The sequence below is a fragment of the Mus caroli genome, chromosome X (genome assembly GCF_900094665.2).
Source record: "Mus caroli chromosome X, CAROLI_EIJ_v1.1, whole genome shotgun sequence".
Classification (NCBI taxonomy): domain Eukaryota; kingdom Metazoa; phylum Chordata; class Mammalia; order Rodentia; family Muridae; genus Mus; species Mus caroli.
This window is the reverse complement of record NC_034589.1, coordinates 80,103,917-80,120,480: the sequence shown is the minus strand read 5'-3', so window position 1 is coordinate 80,120,480 and position 16,564 is coordinate 80,103,917. Positions and strand designations below refer to the sequence as shown.

General features: G+C 39.9%; 1 protein-coding gene across 8 annotated transcripts in view; it reads right to left on the bottom strand.

Annotated features, from left to right (window-relative positions):
• The window catches only part of Dmd (dystrophin), a 2,293,239-nt gene that overhangs the window by 156,543 nt on the left and 2,120,132 nt on the right, over positions 1–16,564 (bottom strand). For 4 of the 8 annotated variants that reach the window (XM_021152896.1, XM_021152895.1, XM_029473192.1 and 1 more), the window contains exon 1: positions 1,111–1,275. The exons of the other annotated variants lie outside the window; for them this stretch is intronic. In XM_021152896.1, the coding sequence (XP_021008555.1) occupies positions 1,111–1,130 (20 nt within the window). In that variant the 5' untranslated portion in view covers positions 1,131–1,275. Of the gene's footprint in view, positions 1–1,110; positions 1,276–16,564 lie in introns of those variants that run through there. 8 annotated transcript variants of the gene reach the window in all.

Below are 16,564 nucleotides of genomic sequence, written 5' to 3'. Positions count from 1 at the left end.
ACACACACACACACACACACACACACACACACACACACACACAAAATGATGGGTTGGCAAGGACAGACAGGGAGAGTTAACTCAGGAACCAGGAAGAACATTTGCTAAAGAAAGAATGTTAATTTCACTTAAAGACTTTACTTTGACTTAAACCAGAAGATGGATCCCCCCCCCAACACACACACACACACACTTGGGATTAAAGTGTTTTATAATTAATACTATGGCTCCCTTGGACAATTAACCCCATTCAATTTAAGTTTCAAACTTAACTTCACATTTAAGTGAGATAAGCAGTGTCTTGCCCTTTCCATTGTGATCAGATTAAGAATCACAAACTTTGCTTAAGGACAAGCAGACACCCGGAGAACAGAGAAGGCACTCTGAAATGACTCCACACTGAACCTCAAAAGAAGCCCAATAAGCAAATTAATAATAATACTATAAATAATAATAATACATAGAAAATCTCAAACCCTTAAGCCCCTCTTTCTTTTCTCAGTCAATTCCTTGACTTTCTAGGCTTTAATTGCCCGTGTTTTCTTTATTTCTCCAAGTCCTGCAGCATGGACTAAGCACAGGAGAAAACACAGGGAGGGAAATGTCAGTTGGAATCCTCGGAAGAAATCAGGCAGAAAGTTGACCTTTTGGCACTTAGCAGTGCAATGCAAGGTAGAACCGCGTGCGTGCGCCCCTTTTTCCTGCCAGGTCCAATGACGGTTTCGGGGGAACAGCCCGCCTGGTTCCTGTCCAAACTGGGAGCCCCGCAAAGGAGCAAAAAGCTCCCCGGGCCCGATCCCCGCAGGAGGAAACCAGCTGTCCCTCTCTGGGCAAAGCGAGAAATCCGCTTTAGCTCTCCGAGCCGTCCCAGCAGCCAGGAAGGAGCTGGCTGGCAAGCACTGGCGCCGGGGTGGAAGCCCCAGGGACGCACCTGCAGAGGCTCCCAGGACAGGCGGGGAGACCTGCCCGGACGCCCCGGTCTAGCTGATACCAGCCGCCACCAGCTAGCACTGCTTCTGGTCCAAGTTTTGCCTTCCCCTGGCAGCTGCTCGTGCCACAAGTGCACAAATTGCGGGGATAAGAGGGGGTCCAGGGCTGCGATCCACTTACCCTTTGAGGTGTTCCCTCATGGTTGTAAGGGTTTCACAGGCAGTGAGGGCCAGGCGCTTAGAGCGGAGGAGTAAGCTTGCCCAAGCCACGGGGCTCCCCGAAAGTCAAGCGCCGCCGCCCAGGCTCGCAGCCGAAAGCACTGCGGAGGAGCCGCCGCTGGCTGGCGGGCTGGCGGGAGGGCGGGCGGGACAGGGAGGGGGAGCCGCGTGCAGACGGGGCGGGGCTGGGAAGGGCTCCTCCCCCACCTAAGGACCTGGGAACCTGGATAGACAGGGACAGGGCAGTGAGCCCTTTCAAAGCAGAACAGAAATGGGGGTGGTGGGGTGGTGGAGGAGACATAAAGAAAGACCGAAAGGAGTTGAAGCTAGACCCAGGAACCTGGAGCCGCATCCCCTCTTGCCAACATCCCCTTAAAAATCTTCTGGCAAGGCTACTTGTTGCCTAAATAAATGACCTAGGTGCAAATGACCTCATCGCAGATAATTAGTGTGTGGGCTTGGAGTTTTCTTTTTAGAAAATGAAAGAAAAAAATAATCACACGAGAAAGTATTCACCTCCCTTCTACACCTTTGTCTTCCTCAACTGAAAATTAAAGAAGTAGGACAGGGAAAAAAAAAATCAAACTTATCCTGAGTTACTATGAATCTTTCTTTCTTTATTTTTTGAGACAGGGTCTCTCACATAGTTCTGACTGTCCTAGAACTCACTAAGTAGACCAGACCAGGCTGGCCTTGAACTCACAGACATCCACCTGTTTCTTCCTCCCCACAATACCCGGCTACCCTAGATTCTTAAGAAACAACCTTTGATATTATAGCACTGATTCTTAAAATGTCCTTCTAGAACTAACAGTTTCACCATCACCAGAAGACTTCTTTGAAAGTCCCCCCCACGTGCCCCCAAGAGCCTCAACCTGGATGTACCAAATCAAAACCTGAACACATTAAAGTTAGAGAGGCGCCGATAAAGACTCAGAGCATAGCAGCACTGGTGTTTTTATCTTGAAGTGTTAGAAAAAATCTGGAAGGATCTCTCTTTCCAGTATAGCACTGGATTTGAAAAGTAAGTAGGCCTTGAGGGCCTAGCGTGACTCATATCAGAAGCTGTCATAGGAAGGTAGAATTCTACTAAATGCAACTGTTTTGATCTTGGAGATATTCCCGTTGGAAGGAAAACTTTATTAGCACAAGAATTGCCCACACTCTCTACTTCATAGATTAGAATCCAAGGAGCTAGTCTTTTTCTTTTTTTATCTTTCAATCATTTGTTTTTTTGTTTTTTTTTTTACTCTTCTGGAGGATTCATCCCCTTAAGTCTACATTTTATGTGTTTTCCTTTTATTTTTTAAAATATCATCTTTTCTCCCCTCTACATTTATTGCTTAGATTGTTTAAGCCTAAAGGACCTGCAAACATCAATTTCCATTTATTGGTATGGTACGGCACAACAAAGAGGCAGAAATGGAGAAAGTAAAAGGGGACTTGGCGGCTTCTTCATTACTTTTGACAAACCAAATAAAAATGCAAACGTTACCACTAAAGATATGTGCCTGTAGGTAAGACTAGTGGTGCTATTTTAAAGCAAATATGTCATTTTTTGGCATTTCTCTTCAGCGACTCAGTCTGGTGCCTGCAATGCTTTAGCAATTCCGAGCTAGTGAGCTGAAGAGGCAGCTGCTAGTGCGGTCTAAGGAGGACACACTCAGACTTATTTTTGGGCGAGGATGTCCGTAGGCCTAAAAGTAGATTCCAAGTCTGCCTCTCTCTAGAATGCAGGCATTAGTGGCCTTTGATGAGAAAGCAGTGGCTTCGAAAGTAAATCAGTTAATCACCGCATCGATGCTGGACATCACTTAAATATTGTTTACTTCAAGGAGAAGATACAGACCTCACAGCATGGACACTTGTAACTATTAGAAATCAATTGAGTAAGGATCTGCAAGGCCTGTGTGCTGAGGTTGGCTATCATTTGCTTCTCTTTGTTTTCTGTCGGTTGGTTGATAGTTTTGCAGTTAAGTGAACTGCTCAAGATTCAGGACTTCTGTTTCTCTGAACTATAAATGCAGGAGTCTATTTTCCCACTGCCCAATTAGAGAACTCCTAAGAATGATTTGTCAGGGAAAAGACAAAGAATGGAAAACATAGAATCGCTATTCAGACTTTTTTTTTTTTTTAATTTGACAGATGGCAATCCTCAAAAATATAGCAGTAAGTTCTTTTTTAGACTGGAGTTATAGGCACTTAAACAGTTGTTCCAAAATCTTGGTATTATTTTAGAAAATACTGAAAGTATTAAGGGATGACGTGGGTATCACACTGACTACTTTATTGTTGATTTCAGCCATATTAAGACTTTTGCTTAGTAAGGGAAGATTGCTTTTAAAAGCCCAGAGTTGCCTTACCTTCATTAGTGATATCATCTATATTGTTTATTTATAGTAGCTATTTCATACTATTCTTGATTTGAAGTGGTGCAGGAAATGGCACCTATAAAATGCACTAATCTGTGTCACAACTCGCATCCATTTTTATCCCCATTATTGCTGTTGTTCTGTTTTCATTGGAACCACAGACCAGAAAAGGATCTGGAAAACCGGACTGCAGACCCTACCTTGGGCAAGCTCTCTGTCCCACCTTCATAACTAGAACATGGTGGCTTAAGAGCTGAAACTAGCCGGGGCGTGGTGGCACACACCTTTAATCCCAGCACTGGGGAGGCAGAGGCAGGCAGATTTCTGAGTTCAAGGCCAGCCTGGTCTACAAAGTGAGTTCCAGGACAGCCAGGGCTACACAGAGAAACCCTGGCTCGAAAAACAAACAAACAAAGAGCTGGGACTAGAGAACTTGTTTCTACGAGTTATACATTTAGCTACTCTGCTGCACTACCACAGAGAGAGCCTCATTTAAAAAAAAAAAAAAAAGCCTGTTTTCTTTAGCGTGCTCAAAGCAAGCTTATTGATAGATGGGAGCAAAGGGGAAGCAAGTTTGTAGAAATAGCAGTGAAAATGGAATGACACATGAAGGGGTCAAGAAGGTGATTCGCTGAACTTTCCTGTAGCTAAAACATTAGTCTTTGAATCGCTTAAACTTTGCCAGCACCTTCGGAAAAACTAGTTCTCTACCCTAAGAGACTGGGCTGCATGGCGCCCTCCTTTCTCCTTCCCATGGCTATTGAGTGAGCTCCAGTCTGTTCTGTACCCCTAGGACGCTGAACCTCTGTAGAATCAGGCTTTCTTGCCCTTTGATTTCCTTTCACTTTCAACCAATGGGAGGCAGTGATGAAAGAAAGGTCTATGGAAGAAGATGAAAAGGAAGAAAGCAAGTGATAGCTAGGTATTTATTTCTCAAGCTCCCTCCTGCTGACCCCAGGCCTGGCTGGACCTCAGTTCTTTGACTTGTGGCCACAAGCCTTACAATCTTTCCCTTCAGGCCCAGCACTCTGCAGGTGCCCCCAAACCATTCCTTTCCCTTTGTACATTTTTGCAGTTTTGCTGTTCCTGGTTTTGCACCTTCCTTCGCCAAATCTTTGAAATAGATATTTTTCCTCATACCGTCTTCAAGTTCCACTATTCAAGTGTCCTCTTGAATACTGACCAAAAAGAGTCCTTTCCAACTTAAGCCACCTTCTAGAGCAATATGGATTAGACACTGAAAGGGGACAGCAGGAAGACAGAAAACCCAGTTACACTCCTTGGGGTGGAAAAGCAGACTAAACAGTCACTGGGCAAGTATTTGTATAAAGCTCCTATTAGGCCCACAAGAAGTCACATCAAAATGATAATATGAATAGGCGCCCCAAATAACAAAACCTTTTTTCTTTTGAACAGCTTTGGTGGTCTATTTGCCTTCAGGAGGGAATGTCAACACAGAGGTTATAGAAAAAAACAAGAAAGGACTACTGTGAAAATCTAGAGTTCATCTGTGTTGATACCTGAAAGGTGTGCGGGACCTTCAGAAAGATGAATTGTAGCTACAAATATGGCTTTATCAGATTTGTCTTTAGAAAAGTCAGCCTGGGAATAGAGTAGCCAGTGCAAGCTTACTGCAATATAACAAGGGTCTGAACAATGATAGTGGCAGAAGTAAGAAATGGTAATATAGAGTAGACATTAAGGGATCCCTGACGAACTAGATGTTATACATTGACAGTGAAGAAGGAAGATGTTGGTCCTAAATTCACTAGCATCAAATGAGGAATGTTACAATGGTCTAATATCCCACACCCTGCACCCAATGCACATATTCTTATTTTCTAATTGAATTGGTCCATGGCATTGGGATTTGTCAGGCTCTCCAGGAGAATCTAGCCTTTAACCAAGGATAAAGCCTTCTCTTTGTGTTCTATTGCTGTGAAGAGATACAACCAAGGTAACTTTTATCACAGAAACTATTTCATTGGGGCCTTGTTTACCGTTTCAGAAGTTTAGTCCATTATCAGCATGGCAGAAGCAGACGGGCATGTTGGAACACAGGCAGAAATGTGCTGGAGAAGTCTGTGAGAGCTACATCCTAATCTGCTGGTCCAGACTCTGGCTTTTGAAACCTCAAAGCCCAAGCCTAGGGACATATTTTTTCCAACAAGACCACCAGTTCTAATTGTTCTATTCCTTCTCAACTAGAGCCACTCCCTGATAACTAAGCATTCAAATAATGAGCCCATGGGGACGTTCTCTTTCAAATGACCACAGGACTATAATCCCAGGGTGGATTCCAGGACTGAATGATTAACATTTACAAAGCAAGAAATGTCACAGCAGGATAAAGGGTAAGAGGACAAATGATGACTAAAATGTTGAACGTGACAAGGTAAAGATAGTTGCATGGTGTAAATACTGAAGGTGCCTAGGAGGCAGCTGTTGGTCCTCTTAATCTGTAGCTAGAAGGATAATAGTTTGGACTAGAGTAACCAGTGCATGCTGAAAGGAGCCTGGTATGGTTGTCTCCTGAAAGGCCCTGCCAGAGCCTTACAAATACAGAGGCGGCTCCTCACAGGCAATAATTGGACTGAGTGTGGGGTCCCTAATAGAGGAGTCAGAGAAAGGACTGAAAGAATTGAAGAGGTTTGCAACCCCATAGGAAGAACACAATATCAACCAACCAGATCCCCCAGAACTCCCAGGGACTAAGCCAAGGAGTACACGTAAACATGGCTCCAGATGCATAAGTAGCAGAGGATGGCCTTGTCAGGCTTCAATGGGAGGAAAGGTCCTTGGTCCTATGAAGGCTGGATAGATGCCCCAATGTAGAGGAATCAAGAGTGGGGGTGGGGTGGGGGAGGTGGGAGTGGGTAGCTGGGTGGGGGAATACCCTCAAAGAAGCAGCGGGAGGGGGGATTGGGTGGAGTTTTTCAGGAGGTGAGAAAACCAGAAAAGTGTTTTTACATTTGAAATGTAAATAAAGAAAATATCCAATAAAAAACAAGAGTTACAGATTAGAAATCGTGAGTAAGGTGAGGACGGGGAGAGAGCAGGGCCAGGAGGCAGGGGTGGGGTGTGGGTGAAGAAATGGCAAAATTCCTTGTAGGAATGTTAGACTTGGATGTACCCATTTTATGGAGAGTATGAAGGACCAAGCACAGAAGCCAGGCTGCTCTAATCTTCCTCAAGCACATCCTTTTTTTCTTTAAAAAAAAATCTTTCTAGGCTACTTGTGATTTTCAGTGTTACTCCAAAATTAGCAGTATAAAACTGCAGACTAGAATAAGAAAATGACAAGGAATAGATTTATTGGACATTTGAGCGGCAGTGGGGAATGGTGGTGGTGGTGGTAGTCTATGTGTGTGTAGGAGTGGCCTTAGGGAACATCACCATTAGCTAGGATCCGGCTTTTCTCTAGCTCTAAGAGACTCTATATGAATTTTTTTATTTACTGTAGCCAATGTTAAATATAACCTGTACCACTTTGTAAAAACTCATTCAGAGAATAGGTGTCACTTCAAGACAGTAATGCATATTTTATAGTAAATATGCACCTGGATACCCAGTAAGCATATAATATCTGTATGCTTCTCTTTGCATAGTGGGAGCTCTAGCCATGGACCATGAATCAGACTTCTAACAAATGCTTACCATAACTGTGAATCACTGCCACTTAGGGCAAATGTGATGGCATAATAATTAAAATACATATACTAATGCCTCTAGATCATTGTTAAACTGTCAACAACCAAGTCACCCAGAGCACATCAAACTCCCACCAAAGGTTATTTTTGCCATGCTCTTCTTTTACAGGGAAGCAGGATAAGCCAGGCCAGGAAAAGTTTTCTGAGACAGCTGCCAACTACACCAGAGATTTCACCAGACAGGTTCCAGATAAAGTCGAACTCTCCTTCAATTGCATGCAGTTTTCATTTAATACAATTTCTTAAAGCTTCACAGAGCTACCTATATCAAGCTGAACATCTAAAAAGATGTGAAGTTTAGCATCTTCACTAAAATAAAGGCACACTTCATTAACCTCACAGGCCGGTAGTCGCTTAGTGGGAAAGAATTCAGCAAGCCTATTAGCCTGCCAGCTATATAGCACTACCAGGCTCCTTTGAACTACACCACCTCGTGCTAAAAATGGAGAACCGGTTAAGGTGGTGCAACTACATCTGCTGCAAAATTCCTGGTCCACCTTTACAGCTCAGAACTGTAACTATTTTGTCTGCCTTTCCCAACCGGATTGTGCCAAATAACAGGAATTTCAAAACTAGGCAGAAATTCTGACACTCTGCATAATCTCTCTTCCTCTTCAGCTACAAATAAGGCTTTGTATTCGATTAGACGCACAGCAGGTGAAAACCCCAATTAGTGAATTCATTCTAGGGCCTCTCTACCTTCCTCCCACACACAACCACACTTTAGAAAAAAATAGGGGAAGTCATAGTCTTTTCTCAAATCACAAATTAACCCTTTGATCTACCCAGTGAAGAAGAATTATCACTGGAAATGGGGAAAAGTTGATTATTTTTTTCTTCTTGACTTCACAATTGGGGTTACAGACAATTCTGCTTTCACACAATCGACTGTTTTCTCCACAAATGTGCTCAGATCTTCTGATCAATCCAGAAATCGCAAGGTTTTTTTTCTTCCTAACTGAAAATTCACAGTGCCAGAATTATCTAAAGAATGATTAATGAGCAGCCTGCTACCAGAGAGAATTACTTTTAAATTATGTTCTTATTTAGTGTATTTGAGATGAGAAATATTAAATTTCAGTGTAAACAGTATGTGTTGGCCTTAGGAAGTACACAAAGTCTATTTTTCATACTTTGTGAGTATTTATTTGTCAGAGGAAATCATCATTGAGGAAGAGGAGAGGTTTGGTTTGAGCATTCAAAAAATTGAGACAGCTTTAGTTTTTAGAGTGATTTACTTATACTTTGCCAATTGCTTTTCTGGAAATAATTCACAACCCAGTTTTATTTATGAGCAGATGATTTTAAAAGAGCAGCTTTGTCTTCTCTAATTGTTTTAGGACTGTCACTGTTCTTGAAACAAGTCTTACAACTTATTATCCACAAGAAAATCCTGAACACACATCAAATAGTAATAGAGCTTTTAGAAGCAGTCATCTGTTACTGTCACTGGCTCATTTCATCCCGAGTCTTCTTAATTAAAATGCAAAGTTCTACATACATGCCTTCCTAAATTACCCTTTGCTGAAATTCTCGAATTTCATAAAAAATGTTAAATGACAACCTAAGCATTATTAATACTCCTTACTTGGTTCTTGAGATTGGGTAAAGTAAACAAAGGATTTGCCAGTCAATTATATGAACAAGGAAGTCATTTTAAATTGAAACAGATAAGGAAATGTAATATTCATATACTACAGATGATGACATGAGTTTTTTTTTTTTTTTCCTTTAGGATGACTATCTTTACGATTCATGTTCTATCTGAAGTAGCCTTCTTAATCTGCAGCAAGTATAGCTGCTTTGGATAGCATACTGCATCAAGGTGCAAAGCAGAGACCAGGTCAAGTTTGTCCCTTAGAGGCTAGTCACTAGACCCTTTCTAGGTGAGTAATTTAAACACTTAGGGGCATTTGCTAACTGTTCTGTAAAAATACGGATACTACTGAGCAGGAGGAGAGTATGGGTCAAAATCACACAATGACTCTGAGAGACCTTTGAGGCCTGGGGAACGCTGTGTAATTGAAAAGGCCCTGCTTCACAGGTGTGACTCCTTATAAGCAAGTCTACTATGGGCAAGAAGAAGGATGCTTCAAAACAAAAAAACCTTAAAGGGCCAAGCGGTGCACAATTAATAATCCCAGTTGTTCCAGAGAGGCTAAAACAGGGATCAAGGCCTGGTTTACAATGTTAGACACTGTTTTAAAATACAACACCACTAAATAACAATAAATTCAAGTATCATCACTTAAACTTTTCAATTTAAATTTTTGTGTAAAGAAAAATGAGATTTCCAACTATCTGAGGCCGTCCTCTTTCAGCTTCTTGTCTTGTTTTGTTAACTAGGAAAGCCACTTCTCAGGAGACTGAGATGGGATCACTGTGAATCGAAGGAAATCCTGCACTCTAGTGAACTCAAGGCCATCCTGGAATACATACTGCGACTTGGTCTTGAAAGTCTACCACTACTCCCTCCAAAGCAAGTAAATGAAAAAAATTAATGATAAATCCATAACCACAGCCTAAGATATGATGAAACATTACAATATTTGCTATTCTTCTTTGGGTACAAATGTTAAAATACAATTATATTTCAGACATGTTTTAAGAAAATGGCATATCTTGGTTCATGTTTTTAGATAGCAGACACTGTGAGAAAAATAGTGAATATTGATTTTTGTAGGTTTCAGTGGGAGAAAAAGCGGTCTTTGATGGAAGTCTCTTGGTGGCAGGTTTTGAATAGGCTGCATATGTTAGGAATTCCACAGAGAGTCAGACATCAATGAAAGAGGAACTGGATAGATTACAGGTTCGGCTCAGATCAGTAGTAGAGCACCTGCCTAGCATGTATGAGGTCCTGTGTCCTTCTCCTACCACTGAAAAATAGTGTGTGTGTGTGTGTGTGTGTGTCTGTTTATAAAACAACTTTACCACTTAATAATATATCAATAGCTGAATATTGTACTGTAGCTCTGAGTCATTTTTGTCAGAATGAAAACATGCACACTTATTTATATGTATGTGTGCCCATGTACAAGCACATGCCATAGTAGAAGGGTTATGGTCAAAGTACAACCCAGAGGATTCAGTTCTCTCCTACCATGTGGACAGAGGATGGAACTCAAATCATCAGGCTTAAAAACAGGTGACTTTACCTGTTGAACTATCTTCCCAGTCAGGGAAAATTTTTACATATGAAAAGAAAAATGGCTGCAATGTATTTTTATTTTTCCCACAACTTCTAAGGAATTATTTAAAGTACTAGCCCTCAAACTAAATTTTTTCCATTAAGTGTCTTTGTTAAAATGTCCTTTAAATGTCTTTAAATGGTAGCAATGACGGTGTATTTGTAGAGTACTTTCATATGTCTTTGTTGGTTATCCAAACTTTTCTTCTTTTTCTTTACAGTTAGTGAAAGCTGGAGGATCCTAGGAACCCAGCATTGGAATATAGAAAAAGATTCCACAATGTTATCTGATTACTATAGGGATTCAATGGAAATTGACTTTAGTGGGTTTGCAATCTACTTGGGGCAAGGGGTGGGATACACACACGTATAACCAAACATAAAATTAGTGACATTAAGATAATTACAGAAATAAAAAAGAAAACAAATGTTAAAGTTAAAGGGGAAAATGTATCAGTTTGAACTCTTGAAGATCGAGAACTAACTAGTTTGGGGTTGGCCATTCAGTGGATAAAGGCACTTCCTGCCAAGCCTGATGAGTTCAGTTCTCCCCCTGGAACCCATGAGAGAAAGAAGAACCAGTTTCCAAAAGTTTCCTCTGATCCATATATGTTGTGATATGTGGTATACATGCACTCGAATGCTCATCATGATGATGATGACAATGATGATGACAATGATGACGACGATGATGGAAATAGTTGTAACACAGTCCAAGAATGGAGTCATGTGAGAATTCTGAGTGCTTGTGAGAGCACTCCAAGAAGACAAGACCAGAGTTTTGTGGCCTCAGTTTATTCAAAACAAGAATTGTTCTTGGAATTTGAGTTTGGTTCCTCCCAGGTGTATCAGATAGGAGTGAGTATACTTCAGATTATTCATTACAACGGGCTATTGTTTATCTGCCACTATAAAAAAAAAAACATGTTTTTGCCACATGCTGCTTGCCCATCTTGTACACCTTGCCCTTGTGATTAGACACTTTATTCATGTGACTCTTCTTAATCCTCAGAGTATATATTGTTTGATGCTATGAATAAAGTTGGCTATTTTATGAGACTTTAGTCCACCTTACTTTTAGGCTCTACTCTCCCAAGCAACATCACCTCTAGAGTGGTAACCTACATCACCATCATCATCAACAACAACAACAAGAAGAAGTTAAAATGTTTTTTATTGGATATTTTCTTCATTTACATTTCAAATGTTATCCCAAAAGTCCCCTATACCCTCCCCCTGCCCTGCTCCCCTACCTACTCACTCCCACTTCGTGGCCCTGGCTTTCCCCTGTACTGGGGCATATAAAGTTTGCTAGACCAAGGGGCCTCTCTTCCTAATGATGGCCGACTAGGCCATCTTCTGATACATATGCAGCTAGAGACATGAGTTCTGGGGGTACTGGTTAATTCATATTGTTGTTCCACCTATAAGGTTGCAGACCCCTTCAGCTCCTTGGGTACTTTCTCTAGCTCCTCCACTGGGAGCCCTGTATTCCATCCAATAGCTGACTGTGAGCATCCACTTCTGTATTTGCCAGGCACTGGCATAGCCTCACAGGAGACAGCTATATCAGGGTCCTTTCAGCAAAATCTTGCTGGTCTATGCAATAGTGTCTGCGTTTGGTGGCTGATTATAGGACGGACCCCCGGGTGGGGCAGTCTCTGGATTGTCCATCCTTTCTTCTTAGCTCTAAACTTTGTCTCTGCAACTCCTTCCATGGATATTTTATTCCCTATTCTAGGGAAGAATGAAGTATCCATGTGTTGGTCTTCCTTCTTGATTTTCTTGTGTTTTGGAAATTGTATCTTGGGTATTCTAGGTTTCTGGGCTAATATCCACTTATCAGTGAGTGCATATCAAGTGACTTCTTTTGTGATTGGGTTACCTCACTCAGGATGATATCCTCCAGATACATCCATTTGCCCAAGAATTTCATAAATTCATTATTTTTAATAGCTGAGTAGTACTCCATTGTGAAAATGTACCACATTTAAAAAGTTAAAATGTTATAAAAGAACTAACCCAGTACTTTTGTAGGTATATAAAAATTTAAACGAGTGAGGGAGGCATTAGATATTGCTAAGTCGTTAAAAGTACTTGCTGCTTTTATGGAAGATCAGGGTTCAGTTCTCAGCACGGACACAGTGGCTTATAACAGTTTGTAACTTCAGTTCCAATGGAGCTTCCACCATCTTCTGGCCCCCAAGGAGATCAGGATGTACACAATGCACTTACATAAATGCAGGCAAGGCAGTCATACATAAAAAATAAATAAATAAATCTTTTTTTCTAAACTTAAAACATCTTTAAGTTGATTCCATAAACTGCTAAGAACTCACATTAATAATTAGCAAGACAAATTTATTGATAATATACTGTTGTGCTATAATATTAGTTTATGTGTTTTAGAAATTCAAAAATTATTGTGAAATATTAAACATTATATCTTAAATGAGCTAGGTGACAGAATGTATTAATAGTTCCCATTCAGATACCAAATTATTTGTGTGTGTGTGTGATGAAATATTTTTTCTTTTTTTCTGTCTTTTTTTTTTTTTTTTTCAAGACAGAGTTTCTCTGTGTAGCTTTGGATGTCCTGGAACTCACTCTGTAGACCAGGCTGGCCTGGAACTCAGAAATCCGCCTGCCTCTGCCTCCCAAGTGCTGGGATTAAAGGCGTGCGCCACCACNGAAATCCGCCTGCCTCTGCCTCCCAAGTGCTGGGATTAAAGGCGTGCGCCACCACTGCCTGGCGAGATCTTTTTTTTTTTTTTTTTTTTTTTTTTATCCAAAGTAACAATATCTTTATTTACAAAATATACAGTTTAACAGAAACAGCTTGCTTTGTACACATAGAGATGAGGTCTTAATATATCAGTCTTGCGTTGAACCTAAAGAATCCTCCTAGGTGCTGGGATTACTAGTTTGTGCCATTTTATCCAATTCTCAAATCATATTTTTGAGTTAATATCAATAATGCCTTACTACAAAAATCTATGTCCTCATGGGATGACCTGACATCAATTCCTTAGAAGGTAGCTGAAAAGGAATGGATGCTTTTTCTCATATGACAGGCATAGGAAAGACTGGCAGCACCTGTGCTATTAGGATATATTTTTCTTCAAATAGAATTAAATTTGTAGTGAGAAGAAATAGTGATGAAAAAGAGAATAGGGGGTAGAGATACAGCTCAAAACTTTAGAGCACTTGCTGCTCTTACAGAGGGCCTAGGTTCTATTCCTAGCATATGGTGTCTCACAACTGTTACTTCAATTTCAGGGAATCTGATGACTTGGTCTGACTTCTGGAGGCACCAGGCACACATGTTCGTGGTCATACATACAGGCTGGCTAAAGATTTATACATGTGACCAAAAATTAATAAATATAAAATCTATGTTTCAAAGAGAAAACAGAGATCAAAATGGGAATGTGAGTTCAGGAGACTATTCTGTGTTCTGACTTCTATGGGGACCAGTACCACATGTTAGTGCACATACATACATGCAGGCAAAACATTCATACACATGAAATAATAAATAAATCTAAACAATTTAAAAAAGAAAATGGTTTAAAATAAGATTGTGTGCCCAGGACACTATTCCAGCAGTCCAGTTAAGAGAGGATGAAGGGGCAGGGTGCTAGAGAGATGGCTCACTGGTTAAGAACACTGGCTGTTCTTGCAGAGGTCTTAATTCAATTCCTAGCACCCATATAGTGGCCTATAGCCTCCTGTAACTTCAATTCCAAAGGATCTGATGGCCTCTTCTGACCTTCACAGGGGCCAGGCACACATGCAGTAAGCACGAAATCTGTGCAGGAAGAACATTACTACAATAAATCTAAAGATACTTTGAAGAGAAAAAAGGAGGACAAAGGCCTGAACTAAAGGTGTAGCACTAAAAATTGATGAAATGGTATTCTTCAAGACAGGTTATAGAATTTATAGAATTAAGTGAATGCTACTTTTAACTGATTGGATGTATGATACAGGAAAGGGAAAAAGCCTAGGATTTTTGGTTTGATTTGGTTTGGCTTGTTTGGAGTTTTTGTTGTTTTTGTTTTGTTTTAGTTTAGTTTGGTTTGGTTTGGTTTGTTGAGACTAGATTTTACTATGTAACTCAAGCTGTCCTTGAACTAATTACATCACCTTTGCTGGCCTTAAAGCCACAGCAATACTCCAATCTCAGTCTCCCTAGTGCTGGGATTACAGGTATGAGTTATCATACTTGAATACATTTAGGATTTATTTTTTTTATTTTTTAAATTTTATTATTTATTTTTATGTGTATTTTATTTTATTTTATTTTATTTTATTTTATAGGTGTATTTGCCTACAGAAATGTCTGTGTACCACATGCATGCAGTCCTTGCAGAGGCCAAAAGAGAACATCAGATCCCCTAGGACTGGAGTGGCTGTGAGCTGCTGGAAATTGATCCTGGGTCCTCTGGAAAAGCAACAAGTGATCTTAACTACTGCGCCATCTCTCCAACACCATGTGTTTAGGATTTTTGATAAATAGCATCACTGGTTGTAGATTCTCATATATAGATATGAGTGTATATATAAACATGCATATATAATATGCAATATATAAATATATGTACACTATATGTGCATTTTTTACGACACCTTGTTCCTTACTGACTTTGGAATTATGGGCAAGAGGTGTACATTTAGCAAGAGGGAAGCCCTGGGTCTGATCTTCAAAGCCTCAAAACAACAACCAAGAAACGGTTAAAATTCAGAGCTAAAGAAATATAAATAGAATGAAACCTTAAGAAAGGAGATGTTAGAACACAGATAGTAAGATTATAGGGCTTGACACAGTTATTAAGTGTCACTATGCACACCCACCAAAGTAAGAACGATAAACAATTCAGGGTGTTAGGACATATGCAGAGAAAGTAGAACTCTCAAGCTTTGTTCATGGGAGTGAAAAATGGTATAATTATGCTGGGAACTAAAAGAATACATAAAAGATCAACATATATGTGCACTATGGTCTCAAAATTCCATTGCTTAATATAGTTCCTGCATAAATATATTCATGGAATAATGTATTTTAAAATGTTTAGATTATCATTCTGAGTATGGAATGCTTAATCACATACTTTATAGAGTATATTCACATAGTGGAATATCCCTCCAATGAACAGAAACAATCTACTACTTTACTCAGTGGTATAGATGAAGTTCTTTAAAGAACCAGACACAAGAGTACATGAAGCACTTATATATATATATATATATATATATATATATATATATATATATATAATGTATAAATACATTTTAAGAAGAAAGTGTGTGTGTGTTTACAAAACCTGACAAGAATAGTTCACGGTTTTCAAAGTCAACATAGTGAGTAGTCATAGATGGTGAATAATGGTTATAAGAGAATATACGGTTATTGGTCACACTCAGTTTCTTTAACCATGTATAGATCTGCAAGTCTGTGCACATGACTGTGGGTACCTATGAAGTCAGATGCCCTAGAATTGGAGTTATAGAGCTTTGCGAGCTGCCTAACATTGCTGCTAGAAACTGAAATAGACCTCTGAAAGAGCAACACACCTCCTAAACATGGAGATATCGCTCTATATACAATACTTTTATTTCTTGATCTTGGTGTTAGTTAAATAAATATAATCAGATTTTTAAAGTTCATTGAAGTGCAGAGTTAGATTTAATATATTTTCTTCTTAAAATGTATTTATGCTTTAAATTGGCAGAAGAAATTTGCATATTCTATTATACACAAAATGCTTTGGCATACATATACATTATAGGGCAGAAATGGTGAATTAACATAAATAACAATTTATACATAGTATATATTCTGTGATGAGAATCATTGCTAGTCTATTTTATTAGCAATTTTTTTTAGATTTATTTATTTATTATATGTAAGTACACTGTAGCTGTCTTCAGACATTCCAGAAGAGGGCGCCAGATCTTGTTACAGATGGTTGTGAGCCACCATGTGGTTGCTGGGAATTGAACTCAGGACCTTTGGAAGAGCAGTCAGTGCTCTTAACCCCTGAGCCATCTCTCCAGCCCTTATTTTTTTTTTTATTACATATTTTCCTCAATTACATTTCCAATGCTATCCCAAAAGTCCCCCATACCGCCCCCCACTTCCCT